This window comes from Engystomops pustulosus, chromosome 2 (assembly GCF_040894005.1).
Source record: "Engystomops pustulosus chromosome 2, aEngPut4.maternal, whole genome shotgun sequence".
NCBI classification, from domain to species: Eukaryota; Metazoa; Chordata; class Amphibia; order Anura; family Leptodactylidae; genus Engystomops; species Engystomops pustulosus.
Window position 1 is genome coordinate 59,615,675 of NC_092412.1, and position 26,934 is coordinate 59,642,608.

The 26,934-nt window shown below is 42.7% G+C and overlaps 3 protein-coding genes across 6 annotated transcripts; all 3 read right to left on the reverse strand.

The window, feature by feature from the left end:
* Positions 1 to 324: 324 nt before the first annotated feature.
* Positions 325 to 26,323, reverse strand: TSFM (Ts translation elongation factor, mitochondrial). 4 transcript variants are annotated; one of them, XM_072134819.1, is made up of 8 exons: positions 26,057 to 26,312; positions 22,495 to 22,606; positions 13,778 to 14,091; positions 8,169 to 8,321; positions 7,736 to 7,864; positions 7,307 to 7,429; positions 5,358 to 5,436; positions 325 to 829 (listed from the first exon to the last, which is right to left on the reverse strand). In XM_072134819.1, exons 1-8 carry the CDS (start codon positions 26,225 to 26,227, stop codon positions 405 to 407), a joined length of 1,506 nt encoding a protein of 501 aa, XP_071990920.1. In that variant the 5' UTR covers positions 26,228 to 26,312; the 3' UTR covers positions 325 to 404. The 4 variants fall into 4 exon arrangements, with proteins under 4 accessions (XP_071990920.1, XP_071990921.1, XP_071990923.1 ...); XM_072134820.1 differs by lacking the exon at positions 26,057 to 26,312 and adding an exon at positions 25,844 to 25,977; XM_072134822.1 differs by lacking the exons at positions 13,778 to 14,091; positions 22,495 to 22,606; positions 26,057 to 26,312 and adding an exon at positions 8,900 to 9,046.
* On the reverse strand, positions 14,822 to 18,093 carry LOC140117771 (uncharacterized). Its single transcript, XM_072134818.1, has 2 exons — positions 16,168 to 18,093; positions 14,822 to 15,828 (listed from the first exon to the last, which is right to left on the reverse strand). The coding sequence occupies exons 1-2, from the start codon at positions 18,091 to 18,093 to the stop codon at positions 15,358 to 15,360; spliced, it is 2,397 nt and encodes a 798-aa protein (XP_071990919.1). The 3' UTR covers positions 14,822 to 15,357.
* LOC140117773 (uncharacterized) lies at positions 18,265 to 20,431 on the reverse strand. The gene is made up of 3 exons (XM_072134824.1): positions 19,800 to 20,431; positions 19,669 to 19,731; positions 18,265 to 19,572 (listed from the first exon to the last, which is right to left on the reverse strand). Exons 2-3 carry the CDS (start codon positions 19,720 to 19,722, stop codon positions 18,265 to 18,267), a joined length of 1,362 nt encoding a protein of 453 aa, XP_071990925.1. The 5' UTR covers positions 19,723 to 19,731; positions 19,800 to 20,431.
* Positions 26,324 to 26,934: the final 611 nt, after the last annotated feature.

The window sequence follows — 26,934 nt, forward strand, 5'->3', positions numbered from 1 at the left end:
AAGTGTATTATTTGTTACATAGTGTAACAACTGGGTAGAAAAACTAGAAAAGGGATGGTGCAGGAATTAATATTAATGGCTTAAAGAAAATTACCATTAAATTCAAGCATGATAAACCAGGGACACTTACTCATAGATCCAGGCACTAGGGAGGGGGTTTATGCACACACTATACAGCCCCCTTAATCTACCTGATGATACAGGACGCCTGTACTTACCCTGGTTACGTTCTTGTTAGTTGCCAAACCCTTTATAAGAAACATTTCAGCAGATTTGAAAACAGTTTTTTCTAACTTTTCTCAGAAAAATTTCCTGAAGCAAAAGTATTGTAAATGTAATATTTATTTTAAATGTTTATATGTATATTACATAAGTGAGATCCTGGAAAGGCTCTGTACGACACATTAAGGCTGTGTGCCCACTGAAGATTGCGTTTCCTCCCCACATTCAAAGCGAACAAAATCCAACACTTGTACTCCATGCGGCTGGAGATACTGTCCCACTGTCAGACTGGGCTCCAGCAGGAAAGGTTGGGCCATCATCCTGGTTTCTGCATCTCCAGCAGATTCATCTTCTATAGATCCCACAGACAAGGGATTCATGCCCACTACATGCTGGCCCAGTCTACGGCCAAGTTCAGCAATGTTGCCCGTAGAACTTGCATCAGTCCTTCTACATACTACCAAAGATCCATATTTGCCAAATGACATGTGTGACAAGGACGGCAGGTCCGTCTGTAAAGCGCCATGCATGTATGAGCCAATAAACATGTCGGAAGATGCCAGAACCCATGCGGCCCTTCTCATCAACATGTTTTCTCCAAGTTTCCCTTTGAAACGAAAAAGAAAACATACATAAATATAAGAAATACAAGATGGAGAACAATAAAGCTGATATTAAAAGGACACGTACAATACTGTCGGCTGAATAATACTGCAAAGGTTCAGCCTGTGATCCTACACCATTCATTATGAACAACTATTACTGTGTGTCATCTAAGGGCTACTGTAGTGACGAGCACTGCTGCGATTTAGAAAAGTCTCATGTGTAGCAGTAAGCAGGAGGCTTTTTTAAGGAGTAAATCTGCCTGTAAAAGCTTCTATGTAGCTTGTACAAGAATGAATGCCAGATTTGCCATAAATGAAGAATATAACAAAATTCCATCTGCTTATGACTTTTTATTGCTGTCCCCTGCTTTAAAGGACATCTATCACCAGGATGAAGGATTGTAAACCAAGCACACGGACAAAACTGGTGTTTGCTCCCTGTGACAGGATCTGATCTTCTTTAAAGGAAACCTACCACATGATATGGTAGGTGTAAGATAGAAATACCGAGCACCAACTCAGGGTGAGCTGGTGCCGGAGCTTATTTTTGTTAGTGTCCTAAACCACCGTATCGCGGTTTAAAACACTTTTTAAACTTTATAGCCAAAGCTGCTTTGGTGCACGGTGGTACGCGCTCGCCTACATAGGAAGTGAAGGAGAGCCACACGCACGGTCGCGCGTATGGTGCGCTGAGCGCGTACCACTGTGCACCGAAGCGCAGTGGTTTAGGACACTAACAAAAATAAGCTCCGGCACCAGCTCACCCTAAGTTGGTGCTCGGTATTTCCATCTTACAACTACCATATCATGTGGCAGGTTTCCTTTAAGTGTGTTATGCCCTTTAAGGAAAAATAAAAAAGGCTTTAAAATCTATGCAAATTAGTGTGAGGGGCTCCAGGCTCTGTTAACACCTCAGGCTATTCGTATAATTTTAAAAGCTTTCTTTTAAAAACAGTGCATAAGAAGCTAAAAGATGAGCAGGACCTGCCAGAGAGGCCATGCACTTCATGCTGGTGCTAGATTGCACAGGGAGAGGGAGGAGTGAGAGAAACATGTTCTGCTCATTGTATCAGCCTATGAATATGCATCACATAAGGGCTCTAGTATCACAGCCAGAGCCCTTCTGACTCATTAGCATAATTCTAAAAGATGTTTTTAGAAGAAAGGAGGCCTTGGAAAACAAATATAAGGCCTGTTATATTGGTATATTACTAGGAAAAACAATCACTCTATGACTAGTGGGGGTATATCTTTAGCATTCCCACTCAACTATACCCCCAGTGCTGGCCCATTTATTTGAAGGGGTGTTACAGATTGTCTGCATGCACATTATAATTGTGACCAAAAAAGAGATCGGGTTTGGCGCTTGTTGTGTGGGAAAGTCCTTAATGGGTGTATTGGTAGAGGCTGTCGCTGGTAACAATAGATCGTGACCTGCACTCGATCTACAATATAGGTCGCTTGTAACAAGGGACCACTCAAAATAAAGAAACAATATATAGTACCTGCGCCAACAGATTTGAAACAAATTAAAAGAAATTAAAAACTATGAAAGTGTGCGTAAAGTAACCCAGCTAAGGTGCCTGCATTTGCACACTATACTCATACACACAGCTGCTACACCTAGATAACTGTAGCCAAGACAAAATGGGATTATGGGACAAAATGGGCGTGAATTCCAGGAAGTACTCGTTTTTATTCATATTGTTGAGGAATTCTAAAAGTGATTCCTCTCCCCCTGACCACACAAACACCACGTCATCAATAAATCTACACCAGAGGACCAGATTCGCAGCAAGTCCGCCCGTGGGAAAAATGTAGGCATCTTCCCACGTATAAATTGGCGTAACTTGGTGCGAATCTGGTCCCCATGGCCGTACCCCAGGTCTGTAAATAAAATGAATCCTCATACTTAAAGTAATTATGATCAAGGATGAATTTTATGCAATCTCCTATGTAATTGATTTGTGAATCCGCCATGAGTCCGGATTTCTTCAGAAAATAATTTACAGCCTCACATCCTTTAGTATGTTCTATCACGGTGTATAGTGATGTGACGTCTAGAGTCCCAATTATAAAATGTGGTTCCCACTTAATTGTGTTTAGGATTTGTAGAACATGTGTCGTATCTTTTAAGTGGGCAGGCAGTCGCTGAACATATGGTTGTAATATGACACACAGGACCAAAACATTTTTAAGAACATTATAGCTCGCCACTGGAATATTTTGTCCCAGGATAAAATAATAGGCCAATACCTACCAAAGAAGCCAAAATTTATTTTTAAAAAAGCTAAAAACATTGGAGGCCTTGTGGCCCGAATGTAAAGTGTGTAAAAAATTCTGTGACATCTACAAAGGAAAAAAATTTCCTACAGAATAAAGGCTTCTTTCCATGTAAACAATGTATGGCATGCAAGATCACCAAAAATAAAAAAAATCATCAAAACATTTGGTCCTAGTGACTGTATGGATAAGTACAAGATAAAAAGTCAATTAACTTGCCGAACAAAGGGGGTCATATATTGTATAATATGCCCCTGTAATAAACTGTATATCGGCCGAACAAAGAGAATGCTGAAAGATCGCATCAACGAACATAGAAGAAATATCGAGAAACGAGTGGAGGAACACCCTTTATCAGACCACTATAAAAAATTCCATCAGGGACAATTTGAAAAAACACAATTTTTTGCCATAGAAAAAATTCTGGAGAGGAGGAGACTATATTTCTCAAATGTCGCGCTCAGAAAGTAAATGGATCTTCTCACTTAACACACTGGTCCCGGTTGGGCTCAATAAAGAGATTATTTGCATTCGAATTTAATCGAAATTCGAATTATTTAATCGAATTATTTGCATTCGATTAAAAAATAATCACAGCCCATACAGAGAAGACATCAGTAGGAACACGGATACACTCCCACTGCAGCCTCTAATCCATATGTATATCTTCTCATATATTTTTAATTTTTTAATTACCTATAATATTTTTAGTACATTCAGTTTTTTTTTTTTTTGAAAAACTGCAAAGAAATAAATAATAAAAGAATTAAGGTTTTAGCTGACAATATTACTATACATATATGGAATAGTGTCAAATGACTGTTTATACTTACACCCTTCCTGCGTTACTGACTCGATCTGACAGTAGTATAAAACACACTGCTCACACAGTGACGGACAGCCCTGACGAAGAAGACAGCACTGGTCTCTGAAACGCGTCGGCGGAATTTTGTCCCTCCGGACTTACCGTAATCTTGGTGACGTCACCGTACGGAACTCACCGGAACTGTGCCTGGAGTGTGTAGCTGCAGGCCGGAGCTCCACTCCTCACGCAGTGAGTACTGTCCAGTTTTGCTTGCGACACATTCCAAATGGAATAGTTGCATGACGCAGTGACAGGACGGGCTACACTACAAATGTGCTAAGAAAGTCTTTCTTCCCGGAATATCCAGTCTGAGAGGAACCACTGCAGCTTCAATACAGGTACCAACTTTTTAACACACACGTACATCAACACACCGAACTGCGATTGGTTAATCCCATTTTGTCTTGGCTACAGTTATCTAGGTGTAGCAGCTGTGTGTATGAGTATAGTGTGCAAATGCAGGCACCTTAGCTGGGTTACTTTACGCACACTTTCATAGTTTTTAATTTCTCTTAATTTGTTTCAAATCTGTTGGCGCAGGTACTATATATTGTTTCTTTACATTATAATTGTGACTTCTAATCCTAAGAATTAAGTTATATTGTGTCCAAGTGATAAACCATCACTTCTAGAGTTTGCTATACTGTTTAAAGTCTATGTTATGCGGATTTTAAAAATGCATTCAGAAACTTTCAGAATAATTTAATTAGTTTATATAAGTTTAATTCACATAACTTTTCCCCCTTCAAGCAGTTTGCGGCGAGTCCAGGGGAGGGGGCAGCTGCAACCTGTGTGTGCCTGTTTCAGTCTTCTATCCTCCAAACTCATTCAACTCCCTCCCCATTCCTGTCATGTGCATTGAGCAGACAGGTGGGGTGGAGGAAGAATATCTGAGGAGATACAGGCACACACAGGCTGCAGCTGCCCCACACCCCATGAATCACCATACACTGCTGGCAGCCAGGTAATGTAAAATAAACTATTATAAGCTACTGAAATGATTCAGAATGCTGACAAAGGTATTTCTATACACCACCAGCTAAAAATTACATTTCTGGCGACAGGTCCCCTTTAAAATGAGCCAGTAAGAATTTTAAAAAGTAATCTGACAGCAGTTTTGACTGTTTGACACTATGTACTATGGGACTTGGATTTTAGATCATAATAAAGTTTATTCATTTTAGAGTGGGAAATTGGTTAAATTAGTCACTGTCCACTTCCTGATGCTTTTTCAGGGGTATGATGTGCAAGTATAAATGGACATGGAATACAATTAAACATTTATATCACAAATAAATATATGTACGTCCATATAGTAATGTACATTTTGCATCAGACATGGTGATATGTAGCACATGATCTTAAAGATCTATCGTACATACCAATTGTCATTGCGAGAACATCTTTAAGAGGCGATTCATCTGTTTTCATTTCCAAAATCTCCTCACCAGGCAGGAAACCCTGAAAAATTAAGAGTACATCAATGTAAATGTATGGGAAAGCACTAAGGCTGAATGTCCGACATCTAGATTTGTGAAATTATTATCTTAACTCTGACGACATCACACATTTTTATATTGAGTCTTTCACTTGGCCATGCTTAAAAAAACATTTGACACTATCCATATAGTATTTATACCATAATGTTGGGATGCCTCTAGCCTAGATACAAGATGAAATATGTTTGTGTATGGAGAGATACAGGTTCCATACGGTACCTAGCAACATTTCCCGTATATGTTGCAGTTAGGGCTCATTCACACGGCCGTTCATGGGGATGTACATGCGGCCGCATATATACGTTCCTATAGACAGCAATGGTGGCCCGGCGGCGGTACGGTGCCGATCTGTGCCGCACACCGCAAAAAGATAGAGCATGCTGTTTCCTATGGAGGGAGGAGAGGTCACCTCCTCCTCAACTCCAGCACATGGAGGGCATACCGCTTGTGAATGAACCCTTAGGCCGGTATATCCTACAATTCAATATCTTGTTCAATGCTCAATTAGTGATAAATCTGGTCACTGTTTCAGCATAGGAAATGTGTAGATTTGGTTTAAAGATTTCCCATGAGGGGAAACACCAACACCCTCTTGTATTCAGACCAGACCAGCCCCGAAATCGTTAACATGTCTGGCAAATGACCGGGAAATTTTTGCTATGCTCTCACCTTTCTATCTGGTTGTATCTGGCAGGGCAAATGCTCAACCTGCCGATGCATTCCTTAAAGGGGTTGTCTACAAATATTTGTGTAAGGAAAAGCTTTGCAATTTTCAAATACATTTTCAGTATCAATACATCATGGTTTTCTAGATCTCTGCTACAGGAAGCTTCTATATTTACTTCCAGTGGATAGAAATCTGTCCCTGGTTATGTGATGGACATACATGTGCACGAGTCGTTAGTATCAGACGGCTCTGATTACTCTCTGTGATAATAACGGCTCATGCACCTGTGTGACATCACATGACCATGGACAGATCTCCACTAGAAGTGAACAATGAAGCTACATATAGAAGGACAGCAAGCAAAGATATAGAAAACCATGAGGAATTGATACAAAAAGTATATCGAAAAATTGTATAAACTTTTCATTACACAAACATTAGCAATTATTTGCTGAAAGTGGACAACCCACCGTTGTTGCGATTGGTTGGGACAAACCCTTTAACACTTCTGCAATCTAGTAGAAAAGGGTCAGATACCCTGAAGGCAGTAAAGCATGGACCCTTATGCTAGTAGATTTAATTTAGTTTAATATAGAATTATGACTAAATTTAGCAAGTTAAAAGTAAGTAAAAAAGAAGTTGTGCGTTAATAATATGCATCACCTATCCACAAAACAGATATACAATGTTGGGGGTCTTTGCTGTTGGATCCCCCCTTCTCTGCAGTAAGCAGAATGGGGGATCACAAGTTCCCATGATCAAGCTCTGGACTTGCGGGTTTCAGCTGTGCCGTATGTCAATCTGTAAATCCCATATAAGTCAGCAGAGTACAGGATGGAGCGCTTTCCTGTGCTATGTGTCACTACTACAGGACTGATAAAACTTGAAAGTCCAAAAGCCAAGAACCCCCCAGCAATAAATATTATTAATGATACAATAAGAATGGCAGAAATGGCTCACAGTGGGATAGCTTAAAACAATCACATCACAGTACAATTAAGCAAAAACAGTAGAAGCAGAAAGAACATTTTCTGGCCTATCTGATAAACACACTCTTGCCTAATGTGTTCAATTCAGATTAAGACTGAAAAATACAAAAGCCACAATCTAAACATGTTCCTAAATGGCCGCTGGTGGGGAAATTGGGATATGGAGTAAAGATTACCTTTGAATAAGAAGACTGCTGCTGCTCCCCACTCCGACACTGTCTCAGAGTACAAAGTGCTGCCTGCTGGACCAGCTGCTGAAACTTCACATTTCTGGCAACAAAATCTGTCTCACAATTTACCTGGAATAATACAGATTGTAAGGTTTTATTGTCAGATGTAGATTATCAGTGTCAGTCTTCAGTCATTCATTTTTTTTAAATGGTAAAAGCTGAATCTACAACAAATATAGAGTTTAGCGATTTATCAAAATATCACAATAAAGAGAACACTTCCAGTATTAAAGCCCATATAACCAGTAAAACTTAAAGGTCTACTAATAGGATTTTTGGTGAATAAATAACAGTAGGCTGGTCCATATTACAGGTTCTAATATTCTGGTATGGGTAAACTACCAATACTATATAGTCAATTTCACATTTACTCACTTCAACCATCACTGCTGAGTTGCCTTCCTGCAGAAGACCTACGAGACCCTCTGTAGTCTTTCTTCCCTGTAACTTGGTAGCTTTATTCCAGCCTTCTTTTTGGGCCTGCTGATGTAGCCAAATCTCTGCCTTCATACAGAATTTATAAAGAACAGTCAGTATTCAGCAGGCAAAGCAGGAAATCCATATGCAAACTGCAGGGAACATGGTCATTTTACATGATGGGACCATCAAATAATGCAGCTGAGCATCAAGGAGTCCATTTCCCTGGAAAACCGTTCTGCTGGGAACAAGGAACTCCTTGCATATATCACTAGACTAAGACAGGGAACAGAAACTGAACTGCAGTAATTCTTTTTAGCTCTATTCTGCCAACTAGGTGAAGGAAAGAAGACCAAGTCATTCTCCAAACCTGGAATCTACTACCTCTTACCTGTTTTGCATCATTGTTGAACTTTTCTAGTGCTTTTTTACAGTTGATAAATGAGTAGCCAGTCTTTTTTCTGAGCTTCACCAAAAGTTCCTTGTCACCTGCTAGTAGCCGCACACCTGAGTGGAATAGTCCAGACGGCTGCCAGGAGAAGAGCTGTCAAATACATAAAACAAACATATCTCATCAATTCTGGAGCACAGGACAGGGTTGAGTAAATGACGTTGGTTATTTTTCATAACCCCCTTCATCTGGCAGAATGGGTCAAGTATTTACTACAACATGGTATATTCCCCTGGAAGCGATACACTGCAATTGAATGAAACATATGCCAAATGATAGTTGGTGTGAAGTGCAGTCAAGATTTATGCTCTAAAAATTGGCATAAATGCAGATAAAATCAGGAGGAGCATATGCCACAAGCCTTGGATCCTCTGCTGTGCTGCAGACAGGACAGGTCAAGGCAGAGGACACAGGATGATCGTGCTGCCCACAGACCTGCACACCGATCACTGAGCGATCAAATCACACTGGAAAGTTATCACTTTAGGCTATGAATTGAAGGACACTGGTCTGGCTAGAAAGTGATATCTTCCAACATAGATAACAATATCACACGGAAGACAAAGGTTCAGCCCATGATAGCTCCTGGCAAACGCCGAGTGACTGGTAACAGTATAAGAATATCAATACATGTCCGCAGTAAGAAGCCTCCGCACTGACACATGTCTAACCTTGGAGCGCAGGAAGCCTGACAGCGCAGCCATACTGCTCCACGATGAATGGCAGGGCGCGCGGAGATGACGTCACAGACGCTAGAGGAAGACGCTGTGGTGCCGATTGTCGTCTTAGCGGCCATTTTGATGAAGCCAGCAGCTCTTACTGAGCCGTCCACGGCGCTAAGAGGTGGACAGGGGAGAAGCTGGGAAGAAGCTACTCGTTCAAAACTTTCCCTCATGACTATCTAAAAACCATGATAAATGCTGCCCCTTGTGGTCTGGTCAGGTATAGACTCAGAACCTTGCAGATTTCCGATCGTAGCAGCAAACCTTCAGACTGGATGCAAACAGGGTTTGACACTTTTTCATATGAAAGGTGAAACGAGCTATATTAGGCCATGTTCACACTTGCTTTCAGACCACTATTAACTTACCTCACTAAAATAACAGAAGTTGAATAGATCCAATAACCCCTTGCTGTCAATGGCCTTTTCCATCGAGGCTTGCTTTGTTACTCCCTACTTTTCACAACGTAATATTTTTTCCATTTACAGGGCAAACAATTGTACTTCCTAGTAGCACTATTTAATATCCCATACAAAAGTACTGGGAAACTGGAGAAAAAAAAATTCCAAATGCAGTAAAATAAGACAATAAAAACACAACTGCAACTTTGCATGGTGGGCTCTATTTTACAGCTTTTCACAGTGTGAAACTTTCGCTTTGTTCGTTTGGTTGGTACGATCGCGGATATACCAAATTTTTATACCGTATATACTAGAGTATAAACTGACCCGAAAATAAGACGAGGCTCGTAATTTTACTATACAAAACTGGAAAAACCCAGTGACTCAAGTATAAGCCTAGGGTGGGAAATGCATTGGTCACCGCTTGCTTCCAGTATATAGCCAGCAAGCACATGGCCCCCAGTATATAGCCAGCCCCTGCCAGGTATATAGCAAGCCAGCACCTGTATATGGCCAACCCTCCCAGTACTGCATATAGTCAGCCACCATTCCCCCCCATTATACAGCCAGCAACCTGTCCCATTATACAGCCAGCCCCCCCCCCCCCCATATATACTTGTTTGCCCAATTCATAAAAAAGGAAATTAAATACTTGCCTTTCCGACACCCCTGCAGGTCTTTACTTCTTCCGGCAGGTCAGTGCGGCACACATCGCATGGACCTGCCTCTGCTGGACAGAAGAAGCGAAGACCTGCAGAAAGGTGGGTATTGAATTTTTTTTTTACTCAAGTATTAGCCGAGTTTTGGGGTTTCAGCACATTTTTTGTTCAGTATATGGCGATTTTGCTGCAGATCTGTTACAGAACACAGGTCTGGATCTCATAGCGACTACCAGCTGTCATGATGACAGATCGACCATGACCTCACAGGGGGTAATTATCTGGCCTATGATGTGATGCCCACTATGTATGAAGGGGCCCATGTGCCATAAAAGGGGTATTCCCACAAAGTTTCTTAAATGTACTCAGGATAACAAAATACCACATTCTCTAATTTACTATTATTGACAAAAATACAGCATTTCACAGATATAAGTGCAACCTATCAGTCCTGCTGAACTCAATTTCAATTGCCCCTGGTTTCCGACCCCCTGTATTTAGGGTTGGTGGCCATCTTGGTTTTTTGTCTGACGGCCGGCGAGCTGAGATATTTTCTCCCTGCAGGAGCCCCTCCCCTTGCAGTCCAGGACTGAGCTCACTCTGATACAGACACTGACTTCCTTCCAGCATGTATACAGCGTGAGGACTACAAGCTACCTCTTTATCTAGAGGGGGAGGCACATCAGATATGATCGTGTGTGTTTGTAGTTTACATGTAGCAAGAGCTGGAAAGTGGCATTGTGTGTAATAGGCATCTCATGGATCTCATCATCCCTCATGTGTCTCATCTCTCTTACTATGTGTCAGATAAAAGTGTATATAAATACTGTTCCCTGCTAATCAAACCACATTGTCAGTTCAACTAGATGGATCATCATAATGTGTTTGCTTAGAGTTCCTCCCCACACTCTGGAATCTTACACGGACCATGACTGAGTGATAGGAGCTAAAACATCAATAAAACTTAGTAAAATTGTAAAGTAAAGGGTTAAAAATTATATTTATTGTGTTAACAGCAGTAGGGGATTTGCACAGGTTCCCATGTATTTTAATACGCTTACACACTTTTCTATTGTTATCCATGGGTGAGATTACACAAGATGCAAACTATGGGTCATTGCGGCCCAATATTTCACATACAAGTAGGTGGCCCCATACTGTGGATAATCTGTGTGTAGATTCCCTGCACAGTGCAGTCCTGAACCAAAATCCTCAATAAATCTACATGTATTTCATGTAGATTGTGTCAGGGATTTTGATGTTGATTTTAGTGTTGGCTTCAAACTTCCTTGTGATGAAATCTTCAAAATCTCATCGTTTACACAATATTGTTTTTTGTTTTTTTTTTCACGCAAATCATCTGCATAATAAGCAGATTTTGAGGCACCTTTCTGCTTTAAAAATCTGCAGCTAAAATGCCCGTAATCTGCCTATTTTATACTAAAGGCTTTTCCAGATGCCCTTAGGTCACAGACCTGCTCTGAGCATCATGACATGATGAGGACAGGAGTAATCATGAGTACAATTTGCCACTGCTATTTACTGGGGAAGAATGAACTCCTTGCATCATATGCAACGCCCGTTCCATCCTGCGCGGTGGTTGGTTTGTGCAATCCGGCCAGCACGTGATCCTTTTTTTAAGGACTGACAATGGTAGTGTGCCACCATTCTAGGTCTCTAGTACACATGGCAGACAACACTTATTTTATGTCTTTACGCCGCTGCTTCCTACGTTACAAGTATGGTGCATCTTTTTGCCCCTCAACAATGCAGTTTCGCCTAACTAAAATAGACTTGAAATATATACATACCATATTTTTCGGACTATAAGGCACACAAAAAAACCTTTGATTTCCTCAGAAATCAAATGTGCGCCTTATAGTCCAGTGCGCCTTATATATGAACCGTACTGACAGCTGCCTTGAACTGTGCACAGGTCTGCCACCTGCTGGTCATTCATCCTTATAATCAGGTGCGCTTTATATATGAACCTAGATGTTTTAGCAGGCATTTATTGTTGGTGCGCCTTATACTCCGAAAAATACTGTAGATAAATAGTCTCACAAAATCATCATCATATAGATAAAATGTTTTATTTCAGATAAAAGGCAGAACATTTCCAAAAAGTTTCCAAAATATTTTGGCAGCTTAATAAATCATGATGAAAAAAATGTATACTATTCTTATCTAGTGTTCATTCAGTAATAGAAGTATCATAATGCTTCAGTTCTAATGACTTAAGGCTTATTCACATGTGCAGACAAACTCCAGTTTTGTACATAATTAAAGTATCAAATACTGTGGCAAACGCCATAATTTGAAGGAACTACAGGCAGTCTCCGGGTTACGTACAAGATAGGTTCTGTAGGTTTGTTCTTGATTTCAATTTGTATGCAAGTCAGAACTGTATATTTTATAATCGTAACCCCAGTGAAATTTTTTTGATCTCTGTGACAATTGGATTTTGAAAATGTTGGATTGTCAGAAGAACCAGGATTATCAATAAAACTTAATAGCAGACACCATTTATAACCCTTGCAGCTGATCATTGTACCCTCAGGCTAAAGCACAGTATATTATCAACAACCAGAGGTCTGTTTGTAACCAGAGGTCGTCTATAAGTCGGGTGTTCTTAAGTAGGGGACCGCCTGTATATAAATAAGTCCTTACAGACTAATGATTTGAGTTAGTGAGTGATGGTTTATAAAACCGATTTTTGTTGCATAAATTTCAGGTTTTAGAAAATACATTTTTTTCTAAAATAGCCAAAAATTATAAAATTGTCAGAAATTTTTTGGTACCATTTTCTTGAAGCTATCAAAATGTCTGCTTGCAGCCCATCAATAGTAGCCCACATGGTTGTACTTCTAAGAGATCATGTGCAGCTCACACAGACACTGCAGAGAGAACTGCACTTTAACTAGACTTGTACCCAAACGTCCGCTACATGACCAGGGCAGATTACCTATCTATTAAGGAATTTCTATGCAGGGATCTTGAAAACTATGAGAAAGTTTTATTCTAAAAAAAAAAAATATATATATATATATATATATATATATATATATATATAATATTATTTTTCATAAGTGGAGCATCAAAAATATAGAAGCCTATATATAAAAACGATTTGTTTTCATTTACTTTAAAAACATTTTAAAAATATATCATGAGCAAATATAAATAAATAAAACCTGAATGTGCTCATAGTCTTCATAAGTCTTCTGTTTTATATGTTTCACAGTTACTGTAGCCAGGAGAATAACAGGTGATATACTACCAAGTCTATGAAAATTGTTGTTTTTTCCCCCATGATCCACCACAATTCTTAGTGTATTAATTTGGATTCTCCTCTTTGACTATATTCACATCTGTATTGCAAGATCAGTTGGGAGCCATCGGCTGCGCAGTCTGCCTGATAATATGCACATAGACCATCCTCATGGAAAATTGATGCGTACCATAACACATGCCCAGTAGACCCCATTATAGTAAATGGGGGTCCTTTAATCCATTGTTTGTCTTTGGCCCTAAAGAATTGTTTATAAGCATATTTCTTGCAAAATATAAGCAAATTCGGTAAAAAAAAAAAAAAAAAAAAAAAAAAAAGAGGAATGTGTAAAGATGAAGGAACTGAAACCAGGAAGAGAATTCAGTTTTTCATCTGTAAAAAACACTATAGATCAGTTTTGGAAGTCACTTGCAAGTTTTTGTGTCACTTTGTAGATGTTTAAGCTGTCCTCCACATCATGTTTAACAATCTCTACCTTAAAATACTGAGGCAATATGTTCTGGAAGAAGTCCATGGTGCCGTGCTCCTTTCTCATTTTTGAAGACAAGAAAATGGTTGTCCGAGGGCCACAAAGATGCAGCAATGTCTGGAGCAGGAGGTCATACGTTTCCTTTAGGTAGACAATATCAGCGCCTAAGACAAAGTCGTAGTCTTCAGGAAAGTGAACTTGGTCGATTCCCCATGACAATGCACAGACATCAGGAGCCTGATCCAAGGAAACATTAACAGAGACATTTTTCCTGATCTGTGGAAGTGCATGTGGAAGATCTGTCACTGTTACACGGCCACCTGTAGAATCAAGAAAGACATGACATTACTGTATACCCGGGACCTTAAGGAATTTTCCAGAACTGTAAGGGTCTTACACACTGGCATCATAGAGAATGCTGATGTTTAGTTCTGCAGTCTTTTTCACCCTGGACCCTGTAAAAAAGATGGCGGCTGATGGCTGGTTCAAGCAGCAACATCTTTATTTATTAAATTATTTTATATTGCTCCCTTATAAAGAATGGCTGGACCATTATACGACCTCTTGTGTCCCCCCTCATCCTCATAGTCTGTAAGCTCTTGTGAGCAGGGCCCTCACTCCTATTGTTCCATATGACTGGTTGTACTCTGTAATGTATTATAGCTGTATATGTCCCCTATGATTTGTAAAGCGCTGCAGAATATGATGGTGCTGTATAAATAAAGATTATTATTATTATTTAGTGCAGGTCCTCATTCATCACACAATAATGCTAAACCCTTTTTGCACACGTTCATTTGCATGAAGTCTAATAAATGCCGCAGACAGAGGCTCTAGCAAACATACCCCGTCAACGTGTTGTCACTGATAAGCTTCTGTATACAAACAGAGACAGGAGATGCGAGTATAGTTTGTTATGTCTATTCCACTTGGGGTCCATATTTTTAACATAACCTAGGACAACCCAATAGATGGCCACACAGCATGAAAAGTCACCCCACACCGGGCACCTGTAGAATACATGGCACATACATGGGATTATAATGGCACTTGCAATTATGTATATAGGCATACAATGTATAAGAAAGACTACTCAAAGTCCAATTCAAGTTGTTTTTTTCCTGGTATGATCTCCTTATGAATACCACTATGGGTATGCTTGGACTTATTTTTATGGGAGATGTCCAGCATTGGAAGAAGTACTGTAAAATGTGCTGAAAAGTTGAATTATTCTTACCGTTAATTCCTTTTCCATTAGTCCACCATGACGGCCCCACATGGAGGATGACCCTTGACCCTGCAGGGACAGGAAGCGGAGAGGTTAAAACACCCCCCCCTGCATCCACATACCAGTGGCTTCCAATAACGAACCTTGGCAGTGGATACAACCCATTTATTATATGTTTCATTCACATACAATATAGTCATAAAACATTTACAGCAATAATATGACATAGGGTGGGAATATACATGGGCCGTCATGGTGGACTAATGGAAAAGGAATTAACGGTAAGAATAATTCAACTTTTCCCCTAGCGTCCCCCATGACGGCCCCACATGGAGATATAACAAATAACCATTTCTTTTTAGGGAGGGACAACAGCCTGTAAAACCTTTCTACCAAAGGCTAACTCTCTAGCACAATGTAAGTCTAGTCTGTAATGTTTCGCAAAAGTCATGTGGCTGGACCAGGTAGCTGCTCTACAGATCTCCTCTATTGATGCTCCTCTCTTCTCTGCCCAGGATGCTGCCATGGCCCGAGTTGAGTGCGCCTTAACCTTCCCCGGGATCTCTAATTGTTGAGTTGCATATGCTGCTCTGATTACCGATTGGATCCATCTTGCAATCGATGCTTTGGAAGCTTTTTTGCCTTTATTTCTCCCCCCATATTGAAGAAGGATATTGTGATCCTGGCGCCAAGATTCAGTCTGTTTGAGATATTGTAACAGAGCTCTTCTAACATCCAGGGAGTGCCAGGCCATCTCTTTCGGATTTTTGGGCTCCTGGCAGAAAGAAGGCAGGATGATTTCCTGATTCCGATGAAAGTCAGATGAAACCTTGGGAATAAAAGTTTTGTCTAGAGTTAAAGTTACTCTATCACTGGATATTTTTAAATAAGGCTCTCTAATGGAGAGGGCTTGTATTTCTCCCAATCGTCTAGCTGAGGTTATTGCAACTAAAAATGTTACTTTTAGGGTCAAATCTTTAATGCTAGCCGATTCTAGAGGTTCAAATGGTGGCCCGGTTAGGTAGTTTAGAACTAAGGAGAGATCCCAGGTAGGAACTCTTTGTTTGAGTTGTGGCCTCAACCTGGAGGTGGCCCTAATGAATCTCTTAATCCATCTATGATCTGCAAGAGGTATATCAAAAAACGCCCCTAAAGCTGATATCTGTACCTTCAGCGTATTGGTTTTTAGCCCTTTTTCAAATCCTGCTTGTAGAAAATCCAGGACCTGAGAAATATTGGGAGATAATTGATTAGGGGTTGCTGTCCCACAGAAAGCTACAAATCTCTTCCATATTTTGGAATATATAGCTAACGTTATCGGTTTACGACTTGCCTTAAGTGTAGAGATCACACTGTCTGACAAGCCTTTAGACCTCAATAGTCCCCACTCAGGATCCAAGCCGAAAGCTTCAGGTTTTGCGGGTCTGGATGGTATATGGGCCCCTGATGAAGAAGGTCCTTCCGATATGGGAGTAATATTGGGTCTGCTATTGCTAAGGCTTTTAGTGTTGCAAACCAATTTTTCTTGGGCCAAAAGGGAACTATCACAATCGCTTTTGCTCTGTCCGTGATAATTTTTTGTATCATCTTGGATATCAACGGCATTGGAGGGAAGGCATACATTAAGGGTGCGTCCCACTTGTGACTGAATGCATCTCTCTGACAGATCGAGACATCTCTTTGCAGCGAGAAGAAAAGACCTGTTTTGGTGTTCTCCCTGGTAGCGAAGAGGTCTAACACTGGAACTCCCCATTTCTGTGTTATCTGGCCATAAATTTCTTGGTTTAGAGACCATTCGTGATGGTCTATCACCCTCCGACTCAGGAAGTCTGCTATTCCATTCTGACTCCCTTTTAAATGTATAGCTGTTAGAGACAAAATGTTGTTCTCTGCCCAAGTGAAAATTTTTCTTGATAGATGCAACAGGTCCTGACTCCTGGTGCCCCCTTGATGGCGGAGATAGGCTACCGTCGTCACATTGTCTGAGTAGACTTTGATATGGGAGTCTTTCAGATATTGAGAAGCTCCCCTTAGTGTTTCCCAGACCGCCTTCAGCTCTCGATGGTTTGAGGATCGTTTCTGAGTCGTCAAGGACCATTGCCCTTGAAGATACCTTCCTTCCAGATATGCTCCCCATCCTGACAGACTTGCATCCGTCTGAATGATCTTTATTGGCCAAGGAAACCAGTGAACTCCCTTTTTCAGATGATCTTCCTCTGTCCACCACACTAGGGATGACTTTATGGATGGAGGTAGTTGGATCTTTTGGTCTAGGTGCGAGGGATCCTTGTCCCAGGATGACAGAATCCAACTCTGAAAGGTCCTTGTATGACTCTGGCACCATTGGACTGCTCCTATGCAGGCGGTCAGATGCCCCAACACCTTCATAGCCTCTCTTATTGTGCAAGACTGACGTTGCAGAAATAACAGCATTTTTTGAATCATAAGGCTCCTTTTTTCCTCTGGTAGGAAGGACATCTGGAGACTGGAATTTAGTTGTATACCCAGGAAAACAGTTACTCTGTTGGGAATAAGATTGGACTTTTCCCAATTGATGATCCATCCCAGTTGTTGCAGGGTTGAAATAGTTAGATCCCTGTGTGAGATCAACTCTTCTTCCGTAGTCCCAATTATTAGTAGGTCGTCCAGATATGGAATGATCTTGACGTTTTCCATTCTCAGATGGGCTATTACTTCTATTAAAATTTTTGAGAAAGTCCTTGGGGCTGATGAGACCCCGAATGGTAAGGCCCTGTATTGGAACTTGCAGATTTCCTTTGTTGGAGAGAGGATCGCAAATCTGAGATACTTTTGGGACTGCTGACAAATGGGAACATGGTAATAGGCATCTTTCAGATCTATTGTACATAGGAATGCCTGATGAGGGATGAGGTTGGTAGCTGAACTGATTTTTTCCAGTTTGAATTTTCTGTAGAGGATGAATTTGTTTAGTGATTTTAGATTGAAAATTAGTCGGAAGGAGCCATTGGGCTTCTTTATCAGAAACAAGGGGCAGTAATGTCCGGTCAATGTTGCACTCCTTGGTACTGGTACTACAACACCCATCTCTTGAAGTTTCATGACTTCCTGCCATAGCTGAAGAGAAAGAGATCGATTCTGCAGATTTGTTATTACAAATTTTTTGGAAGGAAGGGCTGTTAACTCCAATTTGTAGCCATTCTCCAACAGATTCAGGACCCAGGGGTTTGACGTTATCTGTGCCCACTGTTGATAGAACCTTAGGAGTCTTCCCCCCACTCTGGCGTCATTGCTTTCTGAACGGCTGAGATGTGTTGCTAGAGCTGAGGAGAAAACCTCTTCCTTTTCCTCCTTTGGAATAGCTCCATCTCCCTTGCTTGCCTTTTCCTTTATAAGGAAATTTCCTTTCTCTTGGCTCACGAAAGGGTTGTTTCTTTGGAAAAGACTTTGTTTCTGGAAACCCTTTTCTCTTGTCTGCAGCCTTCTCTAGAATAGCATCTAGATCTGGTCCGAACACATATTCTCCCTGAAACGGAATACCACACAATTTGGATTTGGAACGGAAATCCCCACTCCATTGTCTCAACCATAGTGTACGTCTGGTAGCATTTGAGAGGGCGCCTTCCTTTGCGCTAAACCTCACTCCTTCTGCTGATGCGTCCGCTATAAACGCCGTTGCAGATTTCAAAGTTGGCAATGTATCCAGGATGACATCCCTCGGGGTTCCACTTCTAATATGGTTTTCCAACTCCGACAACCAGAAGAACATTGTACGAGCCACCGATGTTGTTGCTATATTGGCTTTAAGGTTTAACATACTAGCCTCCCAGGTTTTCTTCAACAAACTGTCTGCCTTCCTATCTAATGGATCCTTCAATTGTATCGCATCTTCAAACGGAAGATCCGTCTTTTTTGCAATTTTGGTTACCTGAATATCTACCTTCGGGGGGTTATCCCATAGGCGAGAATCCTGCTCATCAAATATTAAACGGTTCTTAAACTCTCGGGATACTGAAATCCTGTTTTCTGGCTCTCTCCACTCCTCTAAGATTAACTGTTTTAGGGTTTCATTTACTGGAAATACTCTCCTTCTTTTTGCTTTTAGAATACCAAAGAGTTCATCCTGAACTGATTTGGATTCTTCAACATCCTCGATCTTAAGCGTATCTCGTACGGCTTTTAGTAGTGCATCTAAATCTTCAGACAGAAACATATATTTTGATTCCATTTTACATGCCGAGGAAGAGGGAGGTGGTTCCATTTCAAATAATTCTACATTTGATGTGGATGCCTGTTCGCCCTCAGAATCTGATTCTGAAAGGGATTCTACCACTCTGGGTCTTTTGCAAGGTGGTTGTAACTGCGGAATCAATGCAGAAATGGATGAAGACACTGATGACTGAATCTCACTCTTAATGAATCCCTTCATTTCATCCATAAATGACGTTCTTTCCTCTCGCATCAACCCATCAATACATTCCTTGCAGATTGTCTTTTTATAATTAGGAGACAGTTTATTATAACACATATTGCATCTCTTTGAAGACGCTTTTTTCCTTTCCACCTCTTTAGTTTTCTCCTTCTCCTTAGTATCCTGCTAAGAGAGAAGGAGATCAGGAATTTACAGAGATCTTTTCGGTAAAGGAGGATAATCCCCCCGTCCCCCCAGATACCCCCCGAAACCACTCACAGGAGTTATAGGCGGGGGTTCTGGTAATGTCACATCCATAATCAGGGATTCCATGCCTTCAATCTAAACAGAGTATCACGCATTTAGAAATTTCCAAACATAACATGTACTACAAGAAGACAAAACCTGACCTTATACAGAGTTTTTGCCGATTAAAGCTGCACCTGCATAACAGAATAAGGCAATTTAGACATTATACAGCAACATTAAGGTCATAGACCTGACAAAGTACCTTGCACCCACTGTTTAGGAGTGTCACGACCGAGTCACCGCTGATGTAATCCTATAGACCTCAGAGCAGCGTGCAGGTCGACCAGCGCTGGCGTCACGAGTGATTCTGTAGACCTCAGATCAGCGTGCGCCATTCTTTTTAAATTTTTTGGCGCCCTGCGCCGGTTTCAAGATCCGGAACGTCACTTCCGGTGAGACGCGGCCCACCGGAAGTTGTCATCACGCTCCCGACACGTGGCCGGGAGCACCAAGATGGCGGCGCCGGGTGTCTTTGGCTTCCCGGAGCCGCAGGCAGAGCCGGCTGGAGACTTCGTGGGACCAGGAAGAGGAGGCACGGCGCTGATCGCGACCCCAAGTCTCCGAGGATGAAGGTAAGTACCCGCTCCTATACACAAAAAAACTCCCCCATACAGTCCCACATGGCGGAGACCGGAGGAGTACTCTCCACTCCCTGCCCGTGTAGGGACAGGAAGCCACTGGTATGTGGATGCAGGGGGGGGTGTTTTAACCTCTCCGCTTCCTGTCCCTGCAGGGTCAAGGGTCATCCTCCATGTGGGGCCGTCATGGGGGACGCTAGGGGAAATTCTCCATTTATAAAGGATATTGAACCATCTACATATCTATCCCCCTTTTCAATTCTATTGATCTTGTAGTATTGCTTTTACTTGCACTTAGTAAGTAAAAAGCAATGTCTTTTATTATGACACAACAACTTGTTTACTCCTGCAGTCTAGTATTAAAGGCTATGTCTGCAGACGCCCTCGTACGACTAGTGATTCTGTCTGCCAGATCTCTGACCTAACACAACCTTTACAAATCATTCCTAACTGGGACATGCAACATGCAAGAAAGCAAACAGGGTTCTTCCTACCCTGGAAAGGAACGTGGACACAACGTATTAAGGACACAACCAACAACCGTCCTAAATGACCGCTATGGGCTCCTGCACACGGTGGATTCCCTATTGCCATTAGTGGGTGTGCGGAGCTCTCTGGTGCATGACACAAGGGATCGTCGTTTGCATCCCATATAACTGCCAACATCGTGTACAGGTAGCCTAAATCAGTAAAAAAAACATGTTTAAGTATTCTGGGAATGGAGGGTAAAATATCCTTTACACTCTTCTTAACATCTCTTCCCATCACTTCAGTTCTCCAATGTTCAGCACTTTGAGTGGCACAACACATGGAGAAGCCTTCAGTAAACCAGATGGTTAATGTTAATGGGCGCGCTACTTGTACCGAAGAAGAACAGGCCTGCTCCAGATTTTAAAGAAGAAATGAGGATCGCAAAAGACATCTGTACCCTTAAGCTAAGTGCCACTTAACATTCCCATCCACCCACAAACGGGTTGTATAGAATAAAGGCAGCTCTAAGGCTCATTATACCGGACCGCTACAGCAGTGCCGCAGAGCATTGCCAAGATGTGCCCTACAGTCTTTCCTTTTATTTTCTTTTTTAATCAAATGTACCAACACAGCCCAGGATCCGCTCACAAACACTTGTACGAATTCCATGAGAACATTTGTTTTACCCTTATTTGTTTTTATACGACTCTTGTCAAAAAATAACAGACCGTTTAGTTGCCTTCAGACTATCTAGAAATGAAGACATTATAGGACAGATTTCTGAAAACTGTCTAATAGAAAAACTATCCATAACAACCAATCACAGTCCAGCATCATCGCTCAAGTGTCTGGACTAAAACCATCTATTCAGGTGAATTATCCCTTGAAGTTTATCTATAATGTTGCACGGTGTATTTGGCAATTGTGTGGTGGTACTTTATGTGGCAGTACTTGGTGCATTTAAGCTGCAGCCCCTTTAAGTTGAATATTAAAGGGGTTTTCCAGGAATTCAGGGATACCGTTCAGAGGTAGGAGTAAGAAAAAAAAAAGTATACCAGATCTGGCTCCCAATTCCAGCAATGTGCTGGTCACTGCTGACTAGGCTGAATGTGTCTGTAGCGCCTCGTGACCAGAAAATGTCCACACCTCCTGCTCTCAACTATACACTGTAGTTGCCCTTCCCAGGCTTCCAGCCAAGACATAAGTTTTGTCTTAAAGGGGATAGGGACAGGGGGTGAGGAAAAGAACACATACTTCCCCTGCTTTGGCACTGTGTCCAGCCAGCAAAATGACAGGACCGCTCTAACCATGGGACATCACTTCCGCTCATCATGGGAGGTCACCTCCTTTGTTGTCCGAGGAGGCTGATAGGTGCAAGGCTAAAAACTAAAAGTACTGGAGCAGAGTAAGCAGATTTTCTTTTTTCCACCCCTACTACCTAGAGGGAATTCCAGATTCCTGGAATCTCCTATAGAAGAGGATAAGTTTTTGGAAACCCATCTCTTTCTTAGATTGTTAAGTAGCATTGGGTCAGCCAGCAGCACACTGCTCCTCTCCAGTCATGCACTTCTAGGAGTGCTGTACCCACACTAGCTAAAACTACTGAGAGTTGCTGATGCCCTAAGGATGGATAGGTCATTATTAGCACAATTATCTTATAAACCCCATTTTGGTTGTCTGTTCAATTTTTTTTTAATATATATAATATTTTACAATACATAGGACAAATTTTCATTAGATAACATACCAAGCAGCGATGCCAGTATGCCCACTATACCAGTCCCTGCGCCCAGCTCTATGACTTTTTTCCCTTTGAAATTCAGCTTCTGTTCTTCAAAGTATGTGCACAGATACAGAGCCTGAAAGAGAAAAGGACAAACACTGGTTGATCTTTGCAATGTGACTTTACACAACGCTAAATAAATCTCTACCTTTATTCATCACTTCAAGGTTTAACCCTTTAATAACCCAGTTAATTTCCACTTCACAAACCAAGTAGGCATGTAGCCCTTTCACAGGGGGCTGTGTACTATCCTGTGAATCAACAGATTGACATCTTTCTGGGATACAAAGAAACAGATCAGCTCCATACAACTCCTACTCCATGCGGCATTCCTGGTAAGAAAGGACAGGGTCCACCGATCCAATGATCAAACATTTATCTTCTTCTACAAACTGTTTGCCTATGCAGAGGGTCAAGAGCGGAGGTCAAGAGAGGACACAGGGGAAGAGTGTGTTGGAGATTTTCCTCTGGAGGATTTAGAAGATAATAGTGTGATAGACATCGGGAACATGAACGATGCAAAGAGCTCTTACCGAGAACATGGATTCCACTGGAAGCGCATATATGATTGGGACAAGCTCCTCCCTGTTCCGATTAAATTGCAGGGTCCTGTGTCTACGGATTCAGTTTATATCACAGATGTTCACAGAGGCTCTGATTAGGACACCCCCTTGTAGCACATAATTCGCATATTTTAGAAACGGTTTTATTTTGAGAACCAAGGAAGCCCTAAATTCATGAAATTGCTGTGGCTGTGAGAAATCTGCCACTGGAGCTAATTTGGTAAGTGCTTTCCAAATTTCCATCAAGGTCACAGCGCTGACAACCACAGCTGAACTGACCTGCTGAGTTTAGTTCCGCTTTATGTGGTTTCGGGCCGGATGTTCCAGCCAGAACACGATGTGAATTGGATTTAAAGAAAATCTACCATTTACTTTTGTGCATTGTGAAGCAAACATACCTTTAGAAAGCTGTAGCTACACGGATGCAGAAACATATCTTGTTTAATCCTTGTGCCGAGTGGTTTTGCTGAAAAACCAATTATAAAATAATGATATTGAGGCTCTTGTGGCTGCCTCAGGGCTTCTCCTCTTATCCTAATTATGCATGTTGTGTTATGCATGTGTTGTCCCTGACAGGCAGTAGTAATCAATCACTGAATCATCCCCCAGCTGCTGTATACGAGTCATCCAGCTCAGGTTGATTAGTCCTATCTGGACAGTTCAGGAAGCTCTGTGTAATGCGCTTATGCATGGCATGCAGTCTTCACCCAGCGTTTCCAGGGCCCTGAATTTTATTATTGTTTTTTTTAGCAAAACCACTTGGATCAGGGGTAAAATAAAATATGTTTCTGCATCAGTGTAGCTACAGAATTCTCCAGGAATGTTTGGTGCACAATGCATAAAAACAAAGGGTAGATTTCCTTTAATTTTTCTTTTTAAAATGTTAATGGATTGATGTACCTGACCATTATTTTACTGGACTGTGCATCTAACTGTTCTGTGAAAAAAAAAGTGCAAGTCCTACAAAAAATAAGTTCACACTGACAAAATTGTCATATATATGCAATTTTTAATCACCTATACAGGTCATCAAGATCAAATTAGTGAGGGTCTGACATAGAGCTTCCCCACCAATCACCCTTTTCAAGCTGTTGAAGCCTCCTATGAGTCGTGCCTCCTCTTCCCAGGCCTGCGATGTCACATCCATCCATCACATAAACAGCTTGTAGTTCAGTCCCATTCAAGTGACTTAAAGCTGAACTGCAATACCAAATCTTACCACTGTACAATATAGAGCACTGTCTCAATAAGAGGGAGAGCTGCCCGGGGGGGCACAATAAGAGGGGGAGGGCTCACACACAATAAGAGGGGGAGCTGCCGGGTGGAGGGCTCACACACAATAAGAGGGGGAGCTGCCGGGTGGAGGGCTCACACACAATAAGAGGGGGAGCTGCCGGGTGGAGGGCTCACACACAATAAGAGGGGGAGCTGCCGGGTGGAGGGGTCACACACAATAAGAGGGGGAGCTGCCGGGTGGAGGGGTCACACACAATAAGAGGGGGAGCTGCCGGGTGGAGGGGTCACACACAATAAGAGGGGGAGCTGCCGGGTGGAGGGGTCACACACAATAAGAGGGGGAGCTGCCGGGTGGAGGGGTCACACACAATAAGAGGGGGAGCTGCCGGGTGGAGGGGTCACACACAATAAGAGGGGGAGCTGCCGGGTGGAGGGGTCACACACAATAAGAGGGGGAGCTGCCGGGTGGAGGGGTCACACACAATAAGAGGGGGAGCTGCCGGGTGGAGGGGTCACACACAATAAGAGGGGGAGCTGCCGGGTGGAGGGGTCACACACAATAAGAGGGGGAGCTGCCGGGTGGAGGGGTCACACACAATAAGAGGGGGAGCTGCCAGGGAGAGGGGTCACATACAATAAGAGGAGGAGCTGCCAGGGAGAGGGGTCACATACAATAAGAGGGGGAGCTGCCAGGGAGAGGGGTCGCAATAAGAGGGGGAGCTGCCAGGGGGAGGGGTCACACAGTAGGAGGGGGAGCTGCAAGGGGGGAGGGGGTCACATACAATAAGTGGGGGAGGGGTCACATACAATAAGTGGGGGAGGGGTCACATACAATAAGTGGGGGAGGGGTCACATACAATAAGTGGGGGAGGGGTCACATACAATAAGTGGGGGAGGGGTCACATACAATAAGTGGGGGAGGGGTCACATACAATAAGTGGGGGAGGGGTCACATACAATAAGTGGGGGAGGGGTCACATACAATAAGTGGGGGAGGGGTCACATACAATAAGTGGGGGAGCTGACGGGGGGGGGGAGGGATCACAATAAAGCACGGGCATGAAGGAGCAGAGCAAAATGCGTAGCTTAGGGCAAAAAAAAAAAAATTATGTGGCGCACGCCCTTTTGCTGCATTCACAAGAGGCATTTTGGTTGCGTCAAAACGCATGTGACAGGGAGCGTGCGTCAGGTCGCAGGTATTTTTAAATGTTACAATGCGTTTGGCTACTCGATGTGTTTTCTTCATTGCTGGAAGTGTAAACTGCTGTGTAAACATTGTCACAGCTGTTACACTTACAGCAATGGAGAAAAAGGCTTAGGACGGTGGCACACGTGGCGTTTTGAACCCGTTTTTGGGCCGTTGTTTAAGCAGTCCGTTAAAAAAACAGCAAAACTGCATGCCGTTTTTAACGGGCTGCTTTAAAAAACGTCCCAAAAACGCCACGTGTGAACACACCCTATGTGCCGCATCTTTCTCTACTATTAAAGTTGGGAGGCAAGTCAGACCCCCTCACCTCCCTTATATTACACCCCTCCGGCTGCATAGACATTGTCGGGTGGCAGATGTGGGTGTGCGCTGCGGGCACAGGACCGCCATCCCCTCCTGCAGCAGGTCTCTCCAGCTGCCGCATGCGGTCACACACAGTTGGGCTGAATCTTTCACATGTGGCGTTTTCTGTGTGATCTCGGGTGGTCGCCGCTCCATGCCGCCCCCTTCTTGTACTCACCGCGTCCCACACCGGAGCCGCTACCCCGAGGTTGGCACCGAAATGCTGAGTGATGCGCAGCTCCCGGCCGCAGAAGCTGTAGCGCTCCTCCTCCGTGTACGTGTCCGAGAAGAGGGAGCCCACATCCCAGGGCAGCTCGTCCCCCGGGCCGCTCACCTCGTCCCCCTGCATGGCGGGAGCAGCACAGAGGAGGAGGCCACGTACACAGCGGCTTCCTGCTGCCAGTGCTGGGCGTCATCCACCAGACTCTGGGTCGGAGTCACAGGTGAGGGGAGCACAAGCCTCACCGCCGGAAACCAGTATATCACATCTTTTTAGGTTTTTTTTTTGGTGTTTTCTAACAAAACCTTAACCCTTTAATATAAAACACAGCTATTTTTGATCTTTACATAACATTTCTGTAATTTTCTCCCCCTCTTAGGCCGGGTTCACATCCAGCAGCGTTTATGTTGCGTTTTGAAATGCAACACGGAGGGCGCGTTCACACATTCCACTAGCGTTGCATTCGTAATGCACAGGGGGCGGGGCTCGGGAAGATCGCATATGCGTTTCCCGGGAAAAGCATATGTGATCACCCCTAGCCCCGCCCCCCGTGTGTCACAAACGCGACGCTCTCAGAACGTGTGAATGCGCCCGAAGGCTGCAGGGGGAGGGGCTTGTCCTGATCCTATAAGTTGTACTGGGGGGGTCAGGTATCAGAACTTGTGTACAAGCTCTGAAATAATTCCTCATGGACAGGGATCGCGATGATATTTGATTTTCTCTGATGAATCCTCTCCAATTGTTTGGAACATCTGGAAAACAGCTTGTTTGGAGAAGACAAGGTGAGAGATATCACCAGTCTTGTCTCATGCCAACTGTAAAGCATCCTGCAACCA